This window comes from Solanum tuberosum, unplaced genomic scaffold (assembly GCF_000226075.1).
Source record: "Solanum tuberosum cultivar DM 1-3 516 R44 unplaced genomic scaffold, SolTub_3.0 scf00461, whole genome shotgun sequence".
NCBI lineage: Eukaryota > Viridiplantae > Streptophyta > Magnoliopsida > Solanales > Solanaceae > Solanum > Solanum tuberosum.
This window is the reverse complement of record NW_006239387.1, coordinates 415690-435659: the sequence shown is the minus strand read 5'-3', so window position 1 is coordinate 435659 and position 19970 is coordinate 415690. Positions and strand designations below refer to the sequence as shown.

Below are 19970 nucleotides of genomic sequence, written 5' to 3'. Positions count from 1 at the left end.
CTTTAATGGTCTATTATTGTAAGTAGAATGGTAATTTTATATTTTTAATTGTTTTTTGCTATTGGACAAGCAAGTTAACATTTACCAAATGGACATTTGATATTCAAACCATTCAACTTCGTTATATACAAATTCAATGTTATTGACAATCAATAGTAGATGTGCCGATAGCAAGGATACTCACCCGAATACTCTTTTTTGTTGTACTCAAATGTCTTTAGAGGTTAATTTTATCAACCTTAACAATGTTACTAAGGTTAAGGTTTATGTCTTCCTTCGTGTAATTATTATTTTTAGTAATATAGAAATTAAGAGTCTTATCTAAATTCCTCCATGAGTTTAATAGACCTTCTTGAAAAAAGAAGAAAAAAAGGTCGATTTTAGGACATAAATGAAAGGCCTTATACCTTTTTATAATATTTTTTAATCTATAATAATATATATAATTATCATTATAATGATTCACCTTTTTGTGAAACAATCTATCTACAAATATATATATATATAAAACCCGACCAAGTCAAGTACCAAACTCTAATTAGTATCTCTATTCAAGCGATGCTATTAACTTACTTATTAGTGTGTACAAAGCCATTAATAAAATTCAAATTACATCTCCTTAGTTGAAAATTATAACCGATAATAAAGATTAGAGTGAACTTGACCTTACTAAGACAATGAGAAGAATCAAGTGCAACCTATTCTTTCTTGAGGATTATTTACAGATTATCAATAAAACATAATTTCAAATTAAAAAAATATATAAAAATTTGATATATCTTGAAATATGAAATAAAAGTAAATAGTTTAAAAATTCTTTAATTACTCAATTGGTTGAGTATCTAAATTTTCACCTTGTTAGCAAAAAATTAATTCTCCAACTTCTAATATCCTACCCTCTCCACCCCCAATCCCCCAAAGAAGAAAGAATAAAGGAATTGACACATTTCAATAACACTTGATAATAAATTAAGCATTTTTAAATATATAAAAGATGATATACCATATCATTTTGTTCATTCAATAAATAATCAAAAATATTTTTTGACATATGTTATTAAAGAAAATCCTTTATGAAGTTTTTCAAATAGTATATAAAAGTTAAGTATATATTTTTATGTCGATTTGATTTGATTTTTCTTTTACTCAATACAAAATCTAACTTAATTTTTTTTTTATTGATGATTTGTGTACCCTTTTTTTTTTTTTTTTCATTTTTCTTTAAAAAAATATTGTGTTTGGTTTTAAAAAATAAAAAAAGTATGTACTGAATTCTTTTTCCGATTTCTTTTTTGCACAAAAAGTTTTTTTTTTTCATCCATAGCATAGCCTCGCTCACACCGGTCAAAGTTCCGAGCGAGATACACCCAACTGCTCCGGCTCCGGCTACGGCTACAAAGTGGATCGTTACTTCGGCTTGAAAATTGGAATCGCCTTTTCGTCCGATTCGTTGCTTGCTGCCAGGAAGCACCGGGGGCGCATAACGCACCTGGCCCTATTAATCTTCCTTCTTCATCCGATTGATTTGTGGAGCTACTAAGAAGAGAAAAATGGCTGATGTTTGGGCATGGCTTCTCTTCTTCTTCATTCTCATTGCTCTCCTTGTCATGATTGTTTTTCAGGTCTATATCCTAAATCCTACTCTTTCCACTTATTTTCTTCTAGCTTGTATTAGATTTAAAATTAGGGGTTTAGTTAAGTTCAGTGTTTGATTAATTTGATAATGCAAACGTGAGATTCGTGATGCATTAGTTTTTCTTGTTATGTGATGTGATTTCACAGTCTACTGAAGATTATATATTTGTAAAATAATTTTAGGTTTTTGAATTATCATGTTGATTTCAGCTGTAATAAGCACCTAAAAGTTGTTATACTGAATTTAATCTGGATACAGCTTCTTGTAGAGTTGAGAGAATAAGGATTCTGGTCATGTTCAACTATCTCCTAGTTAAAGTACAATTGGTCGTGATGGAGATTCATATAGGGGCTTGTCTGATGTATAAATTATGCATTGCCTACCTGAATGCTTTAAATTATACCGTATCTGAGGGTTTCAGGAGAAAGATTTTACATCCTCGTAATTTTTTTTATAAAGACATCCTATATATACACAAACATATATGTTTATATTAATTTGGATAAGAACCATGAACTGTAAACTGCTCAGCAACACCACATACTTGTTAGGTAGCTTCTATTAAGTATGGCAAGACAATCTGTATCTTCTGTTGAATATTATAGAATGCAGAAAACGGTAGTGAACTTGTATCTTTTTCTTTTTCTGTGTCTAAGATGAAGAAGTCTGACATTTGAAATGCTTACAGCTGATGTGCTTATCAGATTTAGAGTTTGATTATATCAACCCATACGACTCTGCATCTCGTATAAATGGAGTTGTTTTACCTGAGTTCATCACACAAGGAGTTCTGTGCTTGCTCTATCTGATAACAGGGCATTGGGTCATGGCACTTCTATGTGTTCCATATATGTACTACAATTACAGATTGTAAGTTTCTGCTTGTCTTTTTGCTTTATGGCTGCACTGCAAATGAAATTATGTTTTGATCCAATTCAGATCATCTTATCCATGGATAGCACATTAGTTGTTATAGCATGCTGATGAGATCTTAAATATGTGTAGAAATGAAATTTGATTTTGTTCCTCCATTATGCTCATTTGCTGCGATTTTCTGCAACATTTACTTCTGATTCCCTTTATAAAGCACTTTTTTATAGCACCTATACATTTTCTTTCCTTAACATTGATAGTTTTCTTGGGATTTTTAATTGTCAATAAACTGTTAAACAGAAATTTGGTATATGTTTCTTTGCAGTAGTGAAACTTGGTTTAACCACTTCATGAGCAGTATTGAATTGTCTAGAAGAGACTCCTTTTTTCTATTTTTTTCAGCTTGGCATTCTACTTGTCTTTCATTGTTCAGAATTATGGCAAACCCATAGTAAATTATAAAATTGTCGTCTTACACAATTCAATATGGTAAAAAAGTTGGCAGAGTTCTTGAACTCGAGACTCACCACCATCTATCAATCAAAAAATTTCACGTGCTTGCCGCTATCCTAAATTATAAATAAAACTATTCCCAATTTAGTTATTTATGCTTTATAGATGAGTTGGTAGATACAAATCAACAACGAATTTTCTGTGTAGGTAGTCTGTGGAATTTTCGTGACATGGAGTTATTTTCTAGTGTCAAGGTTATCAGCAATCTAGGTGTCTGACAATTTCGTTACTCAGGTTTGCAATTGTGTGATTTGAGCAGGCTCATATTAGGATGCGTGGTCTTTTTTGTTCCAGTTCACATTGCTCAATTCTTAAACCTACTCACCACGTTGAATCTTAATGAACCCTTGAAATTTAGTTCCAAAGCTTGAGTGTTCCTCATGTACTGTTAAGACTCTGAAAGCCCAGTTGCTTATCATTTGGTTGACATACTGTTGGTATGTCCGCGAGGTAGAGTGGGACTTTTGAGCAAACTCAGGCTACAACATGACAATTTAGGTTCCATGTTAATAACATATGTATTATGTTAATTTACAAAGCTAACAAGGAAAATAACCGAAAATTTGGAAGTCGAAAAACACTCTTGAGAATTAGAGTTTAGGATAGGTAAAAGTAAGAATATATTTGCAACTGCAAGTTCATCCTCATAAGAAGAAATAAAGGTGAGATTAGTGGGGATTATGATGCCTAAATGCCAATTATTAGCTATCAAGACTCAAATCTTTCAAGAGAATGGGCATGGTGATGAAGAAGTAACATATAGAGTTACAATGAGATTACTGAAATAGAGCATTACAGGATGGTGTGTGATAGTCTGATCAAGATGTACCAATCGAAGTAAAAAATCAAGTTTTATAAATAGTTGTGAAGTCTCTCAATGGTATATGGGAGTGAATGATTTGCCTAAAATGCACAATGTAACAAGAGTGATAAAAAACGTGAATGTTAAAGATGAAAGTGTTGTTGGGCAAGATCAAAACCTTCAACAGAGGGACAAGTAGCACACATAGAGGTAAAAATAAATGAAGGTTGCCTGAAATGGTGTGGCTAAATCCTCCATAAACCTCCAAATCTGCCGCAGGCGTTACGATGATTGAAGGTAAAAAGGATGGATAGTTCTAAAATCACATAGAGGTTGTCAAAGACCTTCCATCTCTTTTTCTTGATAAAGTAATAAATTTTATCAATAGCATGGGCACAAAAAAGGCTTGTATACATTGGATACAAAAAGAGAAATAACCTACAAAAATATGGTTCTTACGAACAACGCCCGATCTTCTATACATGAAGGAACCTTAAGGGTGCACCTAAAAGAAATAATAGATAAGAGGTTATTCCTTACATAGTTCATCTTAATATCTTCAAAAGCTCTCTTATCTTTTCCCCTCCAAATGACCCACATAAGAGCTAATGGAGCAACATTCCATGCCCTGTGTCTTCTCTTCCCTCTGCTGCAATTTCAACTGAACATTAACCCTTTCATAGTGCCTGGTGTAACCCAAGATATACCAAACAAACACAAGATTTCTCATTTCCCACCATAACCTTGAGGCTACAAAGCAATGAATGAGGAGATGGTCAACGTCTTCATCCAATCCTTGCGCACAAAATACCAACTAACATATTCCTCAAATTTTTGGCCATTAGAATCACCTCTCGTGTTGCACACCAAGTGAAGAAACACACCTTTTCTCAGAACCTTTTGGAATCCAATTCAATCTATGTGGATGCAACTCCATCACCATGAGTTTCCAATGATGTTCTTTGTTTATGAAACAGCTCAACTAGATTTTGGAATTCCGTCACTTCCCAATCTTGCAAGTTCCTCCGGATACACAAATCCCAAAAAAGTTCTCCATCTTGTATCATCTGCACTTGTTGGACTGTCATCTCCTTGGTGCGAGATTCTTAAATGTTAGGAAAAGTAAGCCTCAAAATGTTATCCCCATACCGTCGGTGACCTCAAAATCTTACCTTTCTCCCCTTCTCAACCCTAGAAGACATATGCCTGCTAAACACTTCCCATCCCTAACCTGCTATCACTTGAAATTAGTACGAACTTGCTTGGAACAAAATATGATGAAAATGAAAGATTTATTGTTAGGTGTGTATCTTATTTGGAGCAGCTTTAGCTGTTTGATGTAAGACATTGTGTAGAGTTTGTCCGCTTGGCCGAGTTAAGGCACCAGGTGCCGGTCCACCCTACCAAGAATTTGGGGGGTGTCATTTATAGAGCTTACAAAATAGGTGATATCAACGATTATTATTTTAAGTCACTGTTGGCATACTTACATTAGGTCAGGCGTTTACTAGAAGTCATGACCTAGAGAACTGTAGTTCTAGCAAGCCATATTTCATTACAAAATTATTGAGTATTGGAATGGAATAGGTCCAAACAGGGGAAATAGATAGTGAGAAGTCATATGAGTCGAGTTGTTTGAAAATGGAGGGTTTTTACTGATACCACCTAATAGATTAATTCAGAGATGACACTGATAAGTTTTCATGTGCTTGGCTGATTTTTTTAGCAAGTCTTTTGCTTATTTGTCTATCCCTCTTGTAAAAAAAGGTTTCCGTTGAGCCTTTTTAAGTTTTACCGGAACAAAGAAATGGAAAAATTACTTAAAATATTCTGTTACTTTTCTCAAAAAATAAAATAAATAAATTAAAATTTAAAAAAATTACTTAAAATATTGCTAGTATCTTTTATTCTTGCTTACATTTTATTGATGAAAGGAAATCCAGGGGTAATTTGCTATATGAAACTAGAGGAAAGACTATCTTAATGTTCTGTAAGGGTGGACAAAAAAGGTAGTCTTATAGGCTGGTTTGAGCCAATGTTTGGTAGAACAATGGAGGTCCACTGAAGAGCTGGCTGGTACTTATTTGCTAAAAAATAATGTAGATATAAACAATACTAAGTGGTAAAAGGATCTACATTACATCCCAGCTGAAGCTGAAGCAGTCCTTTTCCATCCTAACATTACCCTCTCTTCGAATGCATTCAAAGTGACTCATATGCTTGTATTCATTGATTTTATATGAGGGAACTTGTTTGTGCTTGATTCAGTGATTGAGATTTAACTAGATAACGAACATATCTAATATTGCTGATGTGTTTCATCAAATTAAATTTCTCATGTTTGCTTCATGCTCTAGGTACACGAGAAGGCAGCACCTTGTTGATGTGACAGAAATTTTTAATCTGCTTAATTGGGAAAAGAAACAGAGGCTTTTCAAACTAGGCTATATCATCCTTCTCCTCTTCATATCATTATTTTGGTAAGTAATTAAATAGTGCTTCATAAATCATATCCAAATTTCTCTGTCTAAGATTGGACTTATGGTACCAAAGCAGGCATCCTTTTTTGTTCTTTTTATTTTGGTTAAAAAGCCTTCTATTTGTTACGGAAGTTCTTACAAGTAAGACACTTCTTGACCGAGACTGTATTCTACAGGTTAATTTACAGTGCCTTGGAAGATGATGAAGAGTCTCTATAGGTTCTATTGTCCAGCCGAAGTATAAGTACTCGGTGCTGCTGCATTTGCTCATTTATGCTGGCTTGTTGTAGTTCATTATTCTTGAAAGTTCAGGGTTTAGAGATAGCAGATTCAATTGCAGATTTGAAGCTCTCCCGTCCCCCTCCCTATTCAATTTCCAAGCAACTGCAAGTTTTCAGGTTCTACATATGTACTGCAGGGTGTGATTTTGAGTGACATAGTACCTTCACCAAACTAAAATCCCACTATGCTGCATTGAACATGTTCTTCTGTAAGCTTATGTTCATTTGTTTTTGCTGTCCATTAACGCGACATTGCTAATTCAGGGTGCTATTAGTAGGATGGAAGATATTTTTCTTTGTCCCTTTTATAATTTGTCTCGTGATGTTGAACAAATGAAAAGCAGAAAACTGATAGAATTGCGATATTAGTTGATGTTCTTTCGATAAAAGCAAAAAACTGTGAAGATTGAGTTTAATGAAATGATGGGTAGTAAACAGAACAAGTGTTGTTGTAATAGGTTATTGATATGGAACGGTTTCTGTAATGTTTTCGTTGAACATTACTCCTCCGGTTTCTATTTATATGACACAGTTTCAATTTTTTTTTTAAAAAAACTTGTGGGTTAAATTTGTTAAACATTATATAGCTATAAAACTTTCGAAGCTTGTAGCATTAGATATGCAATAACATTTGTGTTTTTACAAAATTTCACATGAAAGATAAAATGAAAAATAGAAAATTATTTGTTTTTTAATTTACGAATATGACGAATCAAAAAGAAAAATGTCACATAAATTGAAATAAATAAAGTATCAACTTAATTTTATATTAAGCGCCATATGCACATGGCGCACATTCCTTGCGTTAAAGTTTAAATAGTCACAATGTTGTGATAATCTTTTTACACAAAGGAAAAGGATAAAAGCGATGACCATGAAGATGTAGTAGTGTTTTATCAATTACAGTTTGAGTTTTCAGCACTTAGGACAATGCTCATTAAGGTATAATATATAAACAAAAACTCAAACTTGACCTCAACTAGCAAGTAAACATTCCAATTACTTTGAATATATACGTCTAAACACCTCAACTCGTCTTCACTTTGTCACTTGAACATTTCAACTTGGAAAATGATCATATAGACACTTTCAAAATTTATGTGTCACGTCAATATGTCTCCAGGAGACCAAAGTGGGGATGAGTTGGAGTTTTAGTTGCCAGTTGAGACTAAGTTGAGGTGTCTAGGTGTGTACTCTCAGCTTACTTGCCAATTGCAGCCAAGTTTTGAGTTTCTTTTTATGTATTATGCCTATTCATAACTTTCAAATCTTTATTAAGAAGAACCATCTTTTGTGAGAGGTTGGGACAGATGAATGATCCTTCTTCGTCGATATTGTTCACCATGGAATTTCTTAGCTGGGAAACAAACTATTTGTTTAGTTATTGAGAAGTGAAAACTAACTCCCTAGTTTGTTACTTTTTCGTATTGAAGCCAATGCTACATCTAATGAATTTGATATAGTTAAGTTGTGCTGAACGCGTTTAGAGAGATAAAAACCTATGAGAAAATATCCATTGCCGCGTGCACTAGTACTAATCTTTGTGTAGCTACTATATATGGTAAGAAGAAAGAGGGCAATTCTTTAATGGCAACAGAAATCATGGCTGCAGACATCTATCTACTACCAAGAATTTCAGCAAGATATGGACTACATCAAGAAATCCATAATTGACAGCACGAAAGCATACTGAGTTCATGGAGGAGATAAAGAACATGCTTGCAGTAATCCTAACAGGTACAATATCACAGGTGGGTGGTGAAGCTCTGAGTACAAGAAGCAAGGTGAATCGGTAAGCGCTACCCACTAGAAATCACAATAAATTACCTTGACCTTCAGCAGGATCTTGAGGTACATGAGTTTGATGTACAATCTTCTTTATATAAATGTGGACATGATGGAAATTCTGAAAGTAATAGGGAAGTTCTACAATATGAAGGAGACAAGAAGATTTTGGAGATGAGCAGAAAGGAATCAAACAAAGAACAATGTGGTTCTTCATACTGTTAATTTTGACGAAGATTTTGTAGTATCAGGTTTGATTATGGTTGCTCCTGTAAGATTACTATAGGACCAGAATATCATCTCAAACTAAAAAGAAGATGTTCCTACTTCCTAGATCTTCCGTTATTTCTAACAAAACTTCATCTCCAGTCAAACATCGTTACATAAAGTAAGACAGGGAGTAGTCTAGAATGTCTCATCTGCTACTCCTGTATGGGTAGGGGAGAATTTAAGGGGCACTTATGCTACAAGAAAACTAAATATCGTACTTAGTTAGATGCAATTCCCACCTAATACATTTTAACCTTCTTTTTTGTTGTGGTCCACCAAGGTTCTACAAATCCTAAATACGCCTGTGTGTGGGCACTTTTCCCAAATACTTGTACTATGATGAGAAGGTAATTAATGGCCAAAGACTTGCCGTGAAGGCAACAATACAAGACACAAGTTCTGAAAAGCCAATGATCAAATATTTTTTGTCCCGAAGAGGATTGCAGTAGTTCACATGCATTGCCATGAGCAGGTGTCTGGCATTTGCTAAAATTAGAAAGGAAACCTCAACAACAAATGAAAATTATCTTTTTCGGGGCCATTGTACATCCCCAATTCTAATGCGAAACACCAGATGGGAAGGCACAAGATATACTTTCTAGAAAACTAGTTCAGATTACTAAAAAGACCTCACTGGATATGGATCAATAGGAAGCGAATGATAAGCAGCTCACATCTGCTCCTGCTAATTTTCAGGAAGGAAGCCCACAAGAATCTGCTTCATAGCAACAAAGAGAAATATGCCAAATTATTATAACTGAAGAAACAGTGTTTGGAAGTAAGTTCAATAATTTGTTCACAAAAACATTACATCTATTTGTCGTCAAGAACAAAGTGCTTCCTATTGCATAAATAGCACACAGAGTAAAGGAGAATCAATACCTGCACAGGACTGGCAGCTACCAATTGACCGTCAATCCGACCACCAATGACACGTCCCTCGGGGCTTATTAGAGACACACTCATTCCACCAGATAGGTTTCTCATTCCTCCAGTCTCAGAATGCACAAATGATCCAGCGAAAGTAAGTAAATCATACCGGCCCTATAGGAAGAATGGAAGAGCAAGTTTAAACGCAAATGTCAACCAAGACAATAAACTGGTTCCAGCACCCAAGGGAATGGAGTAAGCCATAATAAGAGAACCCATACCATCTCTGACAGAGAAATCATGTTTCATCAATAATTCCTATCACATACCGATTTGAGGGACTTGGATGATACCATAGTCTACAGGTACAAGAAAACACACATGGTCCATGCCCAAGGCAGTCAAAGAATGAAAACAAAAGTTTTAAGGTAACAAAAGCGCCGCGCCTTCAAATGAAAGAAAGTGCACCAATAAGATCAATGCCCTCAATCTGATTAGTCTTTCTCATTATTATAAAAAACTCTATTAGTTTCCAAAATTAACCTATATTTATATCTAAAGATAAATCTGAAAAATGGAAGAATAAAAAGTTTTAATATTTAAGCGACTACTTAGGCTAAATATTTCATCAATAACATTTCCTGACACCTAATTACCAGAATTGCATAGTACTACATCATTTGATAGGCCAGGAAAGAATACCATACAATGGAACCTCACGCGTAGAAGCAATCATCAAATGTATATGGCTCTTCAAAATGATAAGACACAAGATAATCAGAAGATTAACCATAACAAGAGCAAAGTAATAAGATGCAGCACCTCAAATGCCACTTTACCACCAGAAGTATCTGTTTGATGAAATGTGACACTGGAAATTACACCAGTTGCTGAGAGAATACACATTGACCGAGACCCTTGTTGAAAGAATGATAAAACCTTCATGCTGACATCCTAAAGAATTTATTGAAATATGAGCAATTTGTTATAGAGATGTATTGGCAAATAGTCAATTCACAGTGGCGGGTTAAATTGCATTTCATTGTTCAGGAAAAAACATGCATGCACTATCCAGGTATTACAACTTTTCTGAACACCCATCAAGTTTGTATCTTACAAGAAAGAACCCATTAAATGTAACAATTTGGAGAGACAAAAAATCTGGTATAACTAGCAATGTGAAAGAGATGCATCATATAAAACTTAAAGAAAGACGAGAAGGGAATTGCAAATGCAACTCATATCATGCTATAAAGAGAACTTTCATAGGTATGAGCTTTTTTTACAAGACTTCCAAAGATACCATTTACCTCTCCAGTATTAACCGTGATGATGTGGGTCATAACATTACCACGAATTATCCTAGAAACCCTTTGACCTGCATAAAGAACTTAGTAATGTAAAATGAACCTTCAAATATACCAACATTCAACTAACAGAATCATATTTCATAAAATTATGTTGGATGTCAATTTTAGAATATCATCTACAAAAGAGAAGATAGGAAAGAAACGATTCTCAATTAGTTTATTACAAATTCAAAAGAGATACCTTCAGATTAATACTCCTATAAAAGAAAATCAAAATAGCATGTTCCATGCAGTTTCTGAAATACCGTAGAATATAACAATCTTTTTCTCCCACTACCACCCTTAAAATAAATAAAGGAGAAGAATACTTGATGGAAAATATTACATACATAACCACTTCTATTGTGAAGTGTGATAAAGAAGAGAATAACATCTAATGAATAACATACAAAAGTCAGCCCTTTCATAGAAATTAGGTCACTTGAAATCATGAATAATTCCAAATTACTAGAATTTAATCATAACCAAAACCCTATATAACTAAGAATCTAGATATATTTTCCCAATGTGGAGTATATAGATCATATTGTTCAAGTTTGCCACACATAAACCTGATAAATTTAAGTCAAACAAGGAATTCATAAGAAGCCTTTCGATTGACTTTGCATAAAAGCACTTTATTGGTATTGTAATCAAAACTATGTGATGTGTTACTGCTAAATGAGAAGTGTTCAACTGACTTAACAGGTTAGATGACCTGGGTTTTTTTTTGCGAAAGAAAAAACCAGTTTCTATTGATTGGGCGATTACTTAAGCCTCGGAACAAGTTAGTTGAATTGGAATGCTAGCTAAAATCATAGTATGTGGAATAGATACATTGTTAGACTTAAGCTCTTTCACTGAATGTGTAAACACATGAAGAACAGTTTTTTTGACCCAACCCCAGTCCACAAATTCGAAGCTCGGGGATGTATTTGTCTCTTTATCCTACTTAAATACTAGATTTTGTGTCAATGGAAGACTTCACACACGTCCAATCACACTCTGGATATGCCCTTACCACTGAACCAAAACCTTAGAGGCTGCGTGAATAGCGATTTCGACAACAATTAAATTTTAGCATGGTTAATCAACAAATTTGATGACTAGATATAAAATGTTTGTCAAAACACTAAGCGTGCAACAAGATGGAAAATATATAACTAGAGAATCTCATTGGGAGTAATGGATACAAGACAGTGAAAAATACTTTGATAACATATAAAGCGAAAAAAGATAACTCATATTAAATTAATAATGAAACAAGATAGCAGAACTCCTTATATAGGATTTCAGGCTATACTAGCAAGTTAATTTATAAAGCTAAGATCATTACATAGATCAAGAACACCATTTAATATTAGATAAGACGCATACCTATAAAACCACTTGGTTCATCAGTGCGGACACGCACTTGGTTATTTGTTCTCATTGCTCCTCTTACAATTTGCGGTGGAATGGCGCAGTTTCCTCGAGGTTAAGGAGATGAGAGGCGATCTAGCCATATATTTATATAGGCATCAAACCTCAACCTAATGGGCCTCTGCAAAAACATGTTTTATTATATCTTCACAGTGCCTACACTACTGTTATCCACACCAATAAATGAAGTGATTCAGGCCCAACAAGGAATCCAACTTATAGATAGCTCAGTCATGTCCACCAACTTACAAACGGGCTAAATAAATATAGTTGGTGGACATGACTGAGTCGTCTATAAGTTGGATTCCTTATTGGGCCTTAATCTATTGGTGTTGATAACAATAGTGAAGGCCCTGGCCCTATGAAGACCTAATAAAATATGTTTTGGAGAGGCCCATTAGATTAAGGTTTGATGCCTACAAATATATATGGCTAAATCCCCTCTCGTCTCCTTAACCCCAAGGAAACTGCCCCATTCCACCGCGAATTGTAGGAGGAGCAATCAGCACACGTAGCCAAACGAGTGTGGCGTCCACACTGATGAACCAAATGGCTTTACAGGTATGCATCTTATCTAATATTAAATGGTGTTCTTAATCTATGTAATGATCTTAGATTTATAAATTAACTTACAAGTATAGCTTGAAAATTCTATACAAGGAGCCTTGCTATCTTGTTTCATCATTAATATAATGTGAGTTATCTTTCTTCCTTTTTTGCTTTATATGCTATCAAAACGTTTCAGAATATATAAGGTACCCAATGATTTTCACTTCACTAGAAGGGCCTTAAGTCAAGCGATTACAACTCAATTTTTCATTGTCTTATATCTATCCATCACTCCCAATGAGATTTTCTATTTATGTATTGTCCAATTTGTCACACACTCACTGTTTGACAAACATTTCTTATCTAGTCATCAAATTTGTTGATTAACCACGCTAGAATTTCATTTTATCGAGATGAATACAAAAATGTAAATTGTTGCCGAAATTTCTATTTACGCAACCTCCAAGATTTTGGTACAGTGGTAAGGGTGTATCCAGAGTGTGATTGGATGTGTGAACTCTTTCATTGACACAAAATCTGGTATTTAAGTAGGAGTGGGATAAAGAGACATATCCATCCCCCCCCTTCCCCATGAGCTTCAAATTTGTGAATTGAGGTTGGGCCAAAAAAATTGTTTTTCATGTGTTTACACATTCAGTCAAAGAGCTCAAATCTAACAGAGCATCTATTCCACATACTATGATTTTAGCTAACATTCCAATTCAACTGACTTGTTTCGAGGCTTACATAATCGTCCAATCAATAGCAACTGATTTGTTTTTCTTTCGCAAAAAAAAGACTAGGTCGACATTTTAAGTTAGCTGAACACTTCTCAAAGTGCAGTTAGCAATAACACATCTCATAGTTCTTATAATAATACCAACAAGGTGCTCATCTACAAAGTCAGTCAAAAGATTTAGAAAGTCTTTTTATGAGTTAATTGACATTCTAATTCTTTGTTTGAGTTAATAATCTAATTCTATCAGATTTACCATAAGATTCAAGAATAAGGTATATGTGTGTGATTCAAGAATAAGGTATGTGTGTCAAACATGAATATATGATTTATATACTCCAAGTTGGGGTCTGGGAGAATGTATCTAGATTCTTTGTTTATTTCTTCGTTAATAGTACAGAGTTTTGGTAATGATTAAATTCCATTAATTTGGAAGTTTTCACAATTTGAGGTGGTCTCACTTCTATGTAAGGAGTGACTTGTATGCTATTCATCAACAATTCATTAGATGTTATTCCTTTCTTTATCACACTTCACAACAGAACTAGTTGTGTATGTTAGTATATAATATTTTCCATCGAATATTCTTCACCTTTATTTTGTTTTAAGGGTGGTAGTGGGAGAGAAGGATTGTTATATGCTAATGTATTTCAGAAGCTGCAAGGAACATACTTGTCCCAATACTAAAAATTAATCTTGGGATATGTTATCCCAAACTTTGTAACCAAAAAAAGATTAAGGGGTACTAAAATTTATCCCAGGGTTAGCTTCCTTTATTCATCACACCAAACGTGTCCTAAGGGCTAAAAGTATAACACATCTACTTTCCTCATAAAGTTAATATGAGCTTTAACAATATTACCCCCTTTGGGCGGATGATGAGAAAATATTCCAGTAATAGAAATTACATCCCCTTTGGGCAGACAGATTTACTAAACTAAAATATTCTCTTTTAAGGACTCAAAATAACTTTGGGCAAATTATGATGAATGCGATACAAGGAAATTAATGACAACTAATGCGAACCTTCACAATATTACCCCTTTGGGCAGGTAACGAGAAAATATTGTAGTATCAGAAAATCCATCCCCTTTGGACAGATGAATTTTCTAAACTAAGGTATTTCTTTTCCGGCATCACTCTTCATCATCAAATTAAAACACACAACAAACCCCCTTTTGGGTAGGCTATTGTATGTAATAATCAATAACATCCCACAACTTGGAATAAGCCTCCCAAATCAAAGCAAATATACCGCTTTGGAGTACACTATTCACTTGAAATTACAAAACTAATTCAATCCTAGGGAAAAGCAAAAATATGCCCAACCAGACAAAACAACATGTATGTCAATAGATTCATAACATGAAATATGATTTTTAGGATCAACGAATGTATCACATTCGTTCTATCTTATAGCTCAAATTATATTCATCAACCCGTAATAAGATTTCAACAAAGCATGTCATAATTAATTTATCTAGTTAACAAAATTTTAACATCACGAGAGTAAATACAGGATAACGCCACATATAATGACTTATTTATTCAATAAGATAACCCTCTAAGATATGCTCACAATATTATGGAATATTACGATCTATCAATCTCATTACATATTATTAGCCTGTTGAATTTTAGATGAGAAAATACACCTCATAATAATTTTAAATAGAAGGCACATAACTCAAGATTTATGCTCAAACTTGTGATTCTAAAATAAGATTTAGAAAAATCAAGAAGCTAGAATGAGTAAGTGTGTACCATATAATGCAGAACGCCAAACATAATACTTCTTCATGTGAAAGTATTGCCTATAAAGTTAGCTTCCAAGACAAATAAGTATCTCGAGACCTTGTGAATCAATTAGATCAATCTAGTTATAATAAAATCACGTGTACAGAGATTATCACACTTCTACGAATTAAACGTGACATAAATTAATGATAATTATAGCATCATCACTAATGCCCATCATGGTCAGGATTGATTTTAGTACACTATTAAAAATGAAATCTAATTCCTATAAAATACTTATTGAATTTAATCAATTCAATGTTTTCAAAATATTAAGAATTTTGTACTCCTACACCAATGAGTACTTAATTTCACAATCTAAATTCCTAAATTACTAAATAGATTTGAATGGTATACAAAAGACAACTTTCAGGGTCAGACTTATATTCAAAATAAGGTACTACTCCCTCTGTCCCATTTTATGTGGCAACATTTCCTTTTTGGTCAGTCCCAAAAAGAATGTCACATTTCCTTATATGGAAAGTATTTAAAGGTACAATTCCTTTTTTATCCTTGTTGGTCCCACTTAATCTTAAAATAATACTCCAATACATTTATGAGGAGAGAGAAATTGAGTCTACTTTTTAAAAGGGCAATTTGGTAAACATTTCAAAGTCTTCATTTATTTCTTAAACTCCGTGCCCGGTCAAATGTTGCCACATAAAATGGGACGGAGGGAGTAGGTAATATGCACCTCTTAGGTCAAATATTATATTAGTTACCTTTAAGAAAAAAATGTTTTGGTTCTCCAAACAATAGTAGTGACATTATTCTTGGAACAAAGGTATGAAATAAGAAAAAGAAACCTGTTTATTCAAGTAAGGAACTTCCAAAAACTTTAGTTACTTAGAAATCACAATAAGAAGTAAAAGTAGTTGTATATTATGGAGGTTCAGACTAAAATCCTGTCATTTATCATTAAGCTGTAGATCAGTGAATGTACTCGTTTCGTTTATTCTATTACTAACGGCAGATCACTGTACCATATCTAGAAAATTAACTTCCACAGTTACACTCATGTCCAAGTGACACCTACAAGTTTTAAGATCCCCCATTTCACAGACCAACCCAAAAAAACAACACTTTGACATACAATACTTATTCCCATCTGGTGTTTACACCTAACTAACATTTCAACACGAAGAATCAACAAATCAGAGTGAAAATGCATGTTACATAACCATGGTTAAGTTCTAAAAAAAATTATATACGAGACATGTGTTGTATTGATTTGTTTGATGTAAACAACCAATGCAACGTAAGTAAAAAAACAGAACTTGTGCACATAATGAACAAAATAAGTAATACTAATGCAAAACAGCATGTTTTTAATCTTTACCTAAATTCTCAAAATCAACTTTGGGCTGATACACTGTAATAGCTGACCCCAACCGGCCGGACTTTCGCCTGTTTCTTCTTAGACGAAAAATCAATCACCTGAGAAGGTGCGGCGGATGAAATTGGCTCTGCAGAAATAGGCGTGTCTACTGACCCATTTGGTCCATTATTTCTGGGTCTACCTCGCTTTTTCTTCTGAGTGGTCACTGCCGATGCTGCACCCGACTGGGTTGCTACTGCTGGTTGAGCAGATCCAGTCATGCGATAGTCTGATGAAGCATCTGAAGCCGCCATTGTTGCTAATCGTGCTTACCAAAATTGTGCTGAAGGTAAAAAGATTGGGGTTTTCAGGAGTTAAAAATGCTAACTTTCCTCAGATGGTCCGATTCGTAATTCAAGGGAAAATGCCAAAAATGTCCCCCTAAACTATTGCAAAAAGTCTCAATATACTCTTCGTTCACTTATTTTATTAAAAATATACCTCTAATTGTTTTTTCCTATATAAATAACATTTTGTTGTTGGTATAATTTATATTTTAATCAGTAAACTAAATTATTAAAATTGACCTTTGAAGGTCGGTTTTTACAAAAATTGAATTTCTAATTTCTAATTTCATACTTTGATTTCATTAAGAGAACAATGTATATTCTAAGGTTTATTTAAATTGATAATTTTGAGCTAAGGAACCAAAGAATACTTCGTCGTGTATAGTTGAAACTTCATATATTCTGGAGTTCTAAGAAGAAACTTTCAGGGTAAACAACTCTTGCTATAACAAAATATCGATATTATAAAAGTAAAACTCGTATCTCAAAATTCAAACTAATACAATTAAAATTTTAGGATAGTGCCATGGAGTTCCATTAAAAATCATGAATTTTAGACAAAACGTGAGTTCGAAATACTGCAAGTGGACTTTATGAAAACTTTTTGAACGGGACATATTCTGGTAATTTTTTAACGTCAGTAAATTGTGTTGGAGTTTTACATGTAAATTTTAAATTTCAGCCTGTTGTGTTGGAATTTTTATGTTTTAGCTTAGAGAGTATGGTTATCCAAGTTCTATTTTCTTATTAAAAAGTAACTAAATTTCTAATAGTTTTAAAATGCTGGTTAAAATTCACTTAGATTCTGTGCTTTTACATGGACTTCTAACTTAGAATTCAGCTACTCCCATTAGAACATACATTCAAGTCTTGTGATCATAATATTTGAGGTGAGCGAATGGTGGCATTATAGTCATGAGCTTAAGACACGTATTCAAATTCTTTGAAAATATGAGTTCAAACCTAAATATTCATACTCCTTATTTCAGAAGTCTTTTCACTTAGTTATCTACCATGTATGCTGCACATAATGGTTCGATTGAACTTACTCCTAACATTCTAGCTCCACCTCTGAATTCACGAGCCATTTTCTTTAACCACCCATGAAGTTTTCCGATCATCATCATCTCCACCACCTTCTTCTTGATTGCAGGCAAGCGTATGTGCTTTATTAGCTTCTCCAACCCAATCAATCCTAGCAATCAACACTAACAACAGGGCCAAACAAGCAGCAACTCCAACCATGAACCCTATCAACAATCCTGCAAGGCCAAGTTGAACCTTGAAAGCCAAAATCACCCCCGATGGCAAAGCCAGCAGGTAAAATCCACTGATATAAGCATACGTCCCAAGCCAAGGCCGCGCTGTCCCACGGACAATTCCTCCACAAACTGCTAAAGGGAAGTTAACAACTTCAACTAAAGCCATTAGCAACATGATCCTCTTTACCCCTCTAATTACCCCTTTATCATGGCTAAACAGAGGACCCCAAATTCCTTTTGCTGCTGCCATAACCGAGCCACCGAAAAGGCCTGCAACGATACTCAAGCCTAACGACACGTATGCTGCCCTGTAAGCAGGGCTGGAACTATCTGCCCCTAGCTCATTAGATACACGAATGGATGCACATGTCGCGAGTGAGAGCATACCAGAGTAAATCAAATAATCAAAATTCAACACAATTGCTATAACCCCAACTGCTTGTTTAGCATTCGGGAGTCGCCCTGTTAGCAAAACCAAAATCTCATAACACCACCATTCGAGGCAAGTTGTAAGGCAACATGGTCCGCATAGTTTGATTAATCTGATCCAATCAAGAATCCCCTGTTCCCACCAGCCTCCTTCATTCCACTTTCCGCCCTTTCTGTTCTCTGATATCACAACATAAATAACCAAAATAATCATGATCAGTAAATCTGTTATCCAATACGCCATTGAAACTCCTTCTAGCCCCTTATTCATGGAAAGTAGCACATTTATCGGTATATGCAGAGCAACCCCCAAAGCAGAGGTTAACATAATTGGGACTGTAACATTTTGTGTGCTCAAATAAGCTTTCAATGGACACAAAAAAGATGTGATCACCAAATCAGGGAGAAGATAAACAAGATACTTTTTAGCTACCATTGAAATCTCTTCTTGCTGGCCAAACTTAATGAGGATCTTGTCAACATTAAGCCACAAGAAAGAAATAGGAATTGAGACAACTAGTAACAAAGAAACAAACATGACAAGGGTCTTATGAAGTAACTTAAAATTCTTGGCTCCAAAGGCTTGTCCACAAATAGGCTCCATAGCACCACTAAGTCCATTCAAGACTGAGAATCCAGTAACGTTCGCGAACGTAAAACCCAGCGTTGCTCCAGCTAAAGAAAGCTCACCAAGCCTACCGAGGAACGCAGTTGTGATGGCTATTTTTGCAAACCATGTGAAGTTCATAGCCATCAGAGGGAGTACTATTCCCCCTTGCAATTTCATTTCTAAAAGGGCATTTTGTATGATTTTTTCTGGCCATTTTTTGGTCATTGATTCAGGCATGGTAATGGTAGTATTTGCAATATGAGTGATGTTACACAAGAATGGTTAGCTTTTTAAAGAGCATAAGTTTTGTGGAGGAGTTGGTGATATTAAAAAAATGGATTTTCTTGTAACTGTCAATTGAAGAAAGAAAGCCAATTAAAAGAGGGAAATCTTGGTGGGGAATTTATAGTGCATGATGAGAATGCAAAGGCAAATCAAAAAGGGGTATTGCTAAAAAGAAGAAAATAACGCATGGCTCACAAATCTTTATGAAAGACCAACTGTTTTTTCTCGTGTTGTGTTTGCTGAGTGGAAAATGATTTCGAAAAAGATTATACATACTAAAGATTAATAATAATAGCAAATCAGATAGTGTTTTGATTAATCCGGGACAACATCTTGAACATGAATAACATAATATG

General features: G+C 34.4%; 3 protein-coding genes across 5 annotated transcripts; 1 reads left to right on the top strand and 2 right to left on the bottom strand.

Moving 5' to 3' along the window:
* The first annotated feature begins 1277 nt into the window (after positions 1–1277).
* Positions 1278–7107, top strand: LOC102599129 (protein cornichon homolog 4). Its single transcript, XM_006363847.2, has 4 exons — positions 1278–1622; positions 2325–2506; positions 6182–6304; positions 6481–7107. Exons 1-4 carry the CDS (start codon positions 1551–1553, stop codon positions 6521–6523), a joined length of 420 nt encoding a protein of 139 aa, XP_006363909.1. The 5' UTR covers positions 1278–1550; the 3' UTR covers positions 6524–7107.
* A 1930-nt stretch (positions 7108–9037) lies between these two features.
* LOC102602463 (protein DETOXIFICATION 56-like) lies at positions 9038–19666 on the bottom strand. Of its 3 annotated transcripts, none has more exons than XM_015303673.1 (7): positions 18078–19666; positions 16703–17024; positions 15331–15420; positions 10821–10888; positions 10333–10464; positions 9523–9684; positions 9038–9355 (listed from the first exon to the last, which is right to left on the bottom strand). In XM_015303673.1, exon 1 carries the CDS (start codon positions 19564–19566, stop codon positions 18106–18108), a length of 1461 nt encoding a protein of 486 aa, XP_015159159.1. In that variant the 5' UTR covers positions 19567–19666; the 3' UTR covers positions 9038–9355; positions 9523–9684; positions 10333–10464; positions 10821–10888; positions 15331–15420; positions 16703–17024; positions 18078–18105. The 3 variants fall into 3 exon arrangements, with proteins under 3 accessions (XP_015159159.1, XP_015159160.1, XP_006363917.1); XM_015303674.1 differs by having other exon boundaries at positions 15331–15380; XM_006363855.2 differs by lacking the exon at positions 15331–15420.
* Positions 9464–16995, bottom strand: LOC107058225 (AT-hook motif nuclear-localized protein 1-like). Its single transcript, XM_015303666.1, has 4 exons — positions 16750–16995; positions 10333–10464; positions 9523–9684; positions 9464–9481 (listed from the first exon to the last, which is right to left on the bottom strand). The coding sequence occupies exons 1-4, from the start codon at positions 16993–16995 to the stop codon at positions 9464–9466; spliced, it is 558 nt and encodes a 185-aa protein (XP_015159152.1).
* Positions 19667–19970: the final 304 nt, after the last annotated feature.

What these genes read in the sequence shown, in the direction of transcription:
- LOC107058225 (XM_015303666.1), bottom strand. Translation starts at nt 16,995, where the DNA reads ATGGCGGCTTCAGATGCTTCATCAGACTATCGCATGACTGGATCTGCT. An exon ending in CGAAAGTCCGGCCGGTTGGG is followed by an intron (nt 10,465 to 16,749) that starts GTCAGCTATTAC and finishes TAAATTCTTTAG; the next exon opens with GATGTCAGCATGAAGGTTTT. An exon ending in GTGGTAAAGTGGCATTTGAG is followed by an intron (nt 9,685 to 10,332) that starts GTGCTGCATCTT and finishes TTCTTCCTATAG; the next exon opens with GGCCGGTATGATTTACTTAC.
- LOC102602463 (XM_015303673.1), bottom strand. Translation starts at nt 19,566, where the DNA reads ATGCCTGAATCAATGACCAAAAAATGGCCAGAAAAAATCATACAAAAT.
- LOC102599129 (XM_006363847.2), top strand. Translation starts at nt 1,551, where the DNA reads ATGGCTGATGTTTGGGCATGGCTTCTCTTCTTCTTCATTCTCATTGCT. An exon ending in TTGTCATGATTGTTTTTCAG is followed by an intron (nt 1,623 to 2,324) that starts GTCTATATCCTA and finishes AAATGCTTACAG; the next exon opens with CTGATGTGCTTATCAGATTT. An exon ending in CTCTTCATATCATTATTTTG is followed by an intron (nt 6,305 to 6,480) that starts GTAAGTAATTAA and finishes TGTATTCTACAG; the next exon opens with GTTAATTTACAGTGCCTTGG.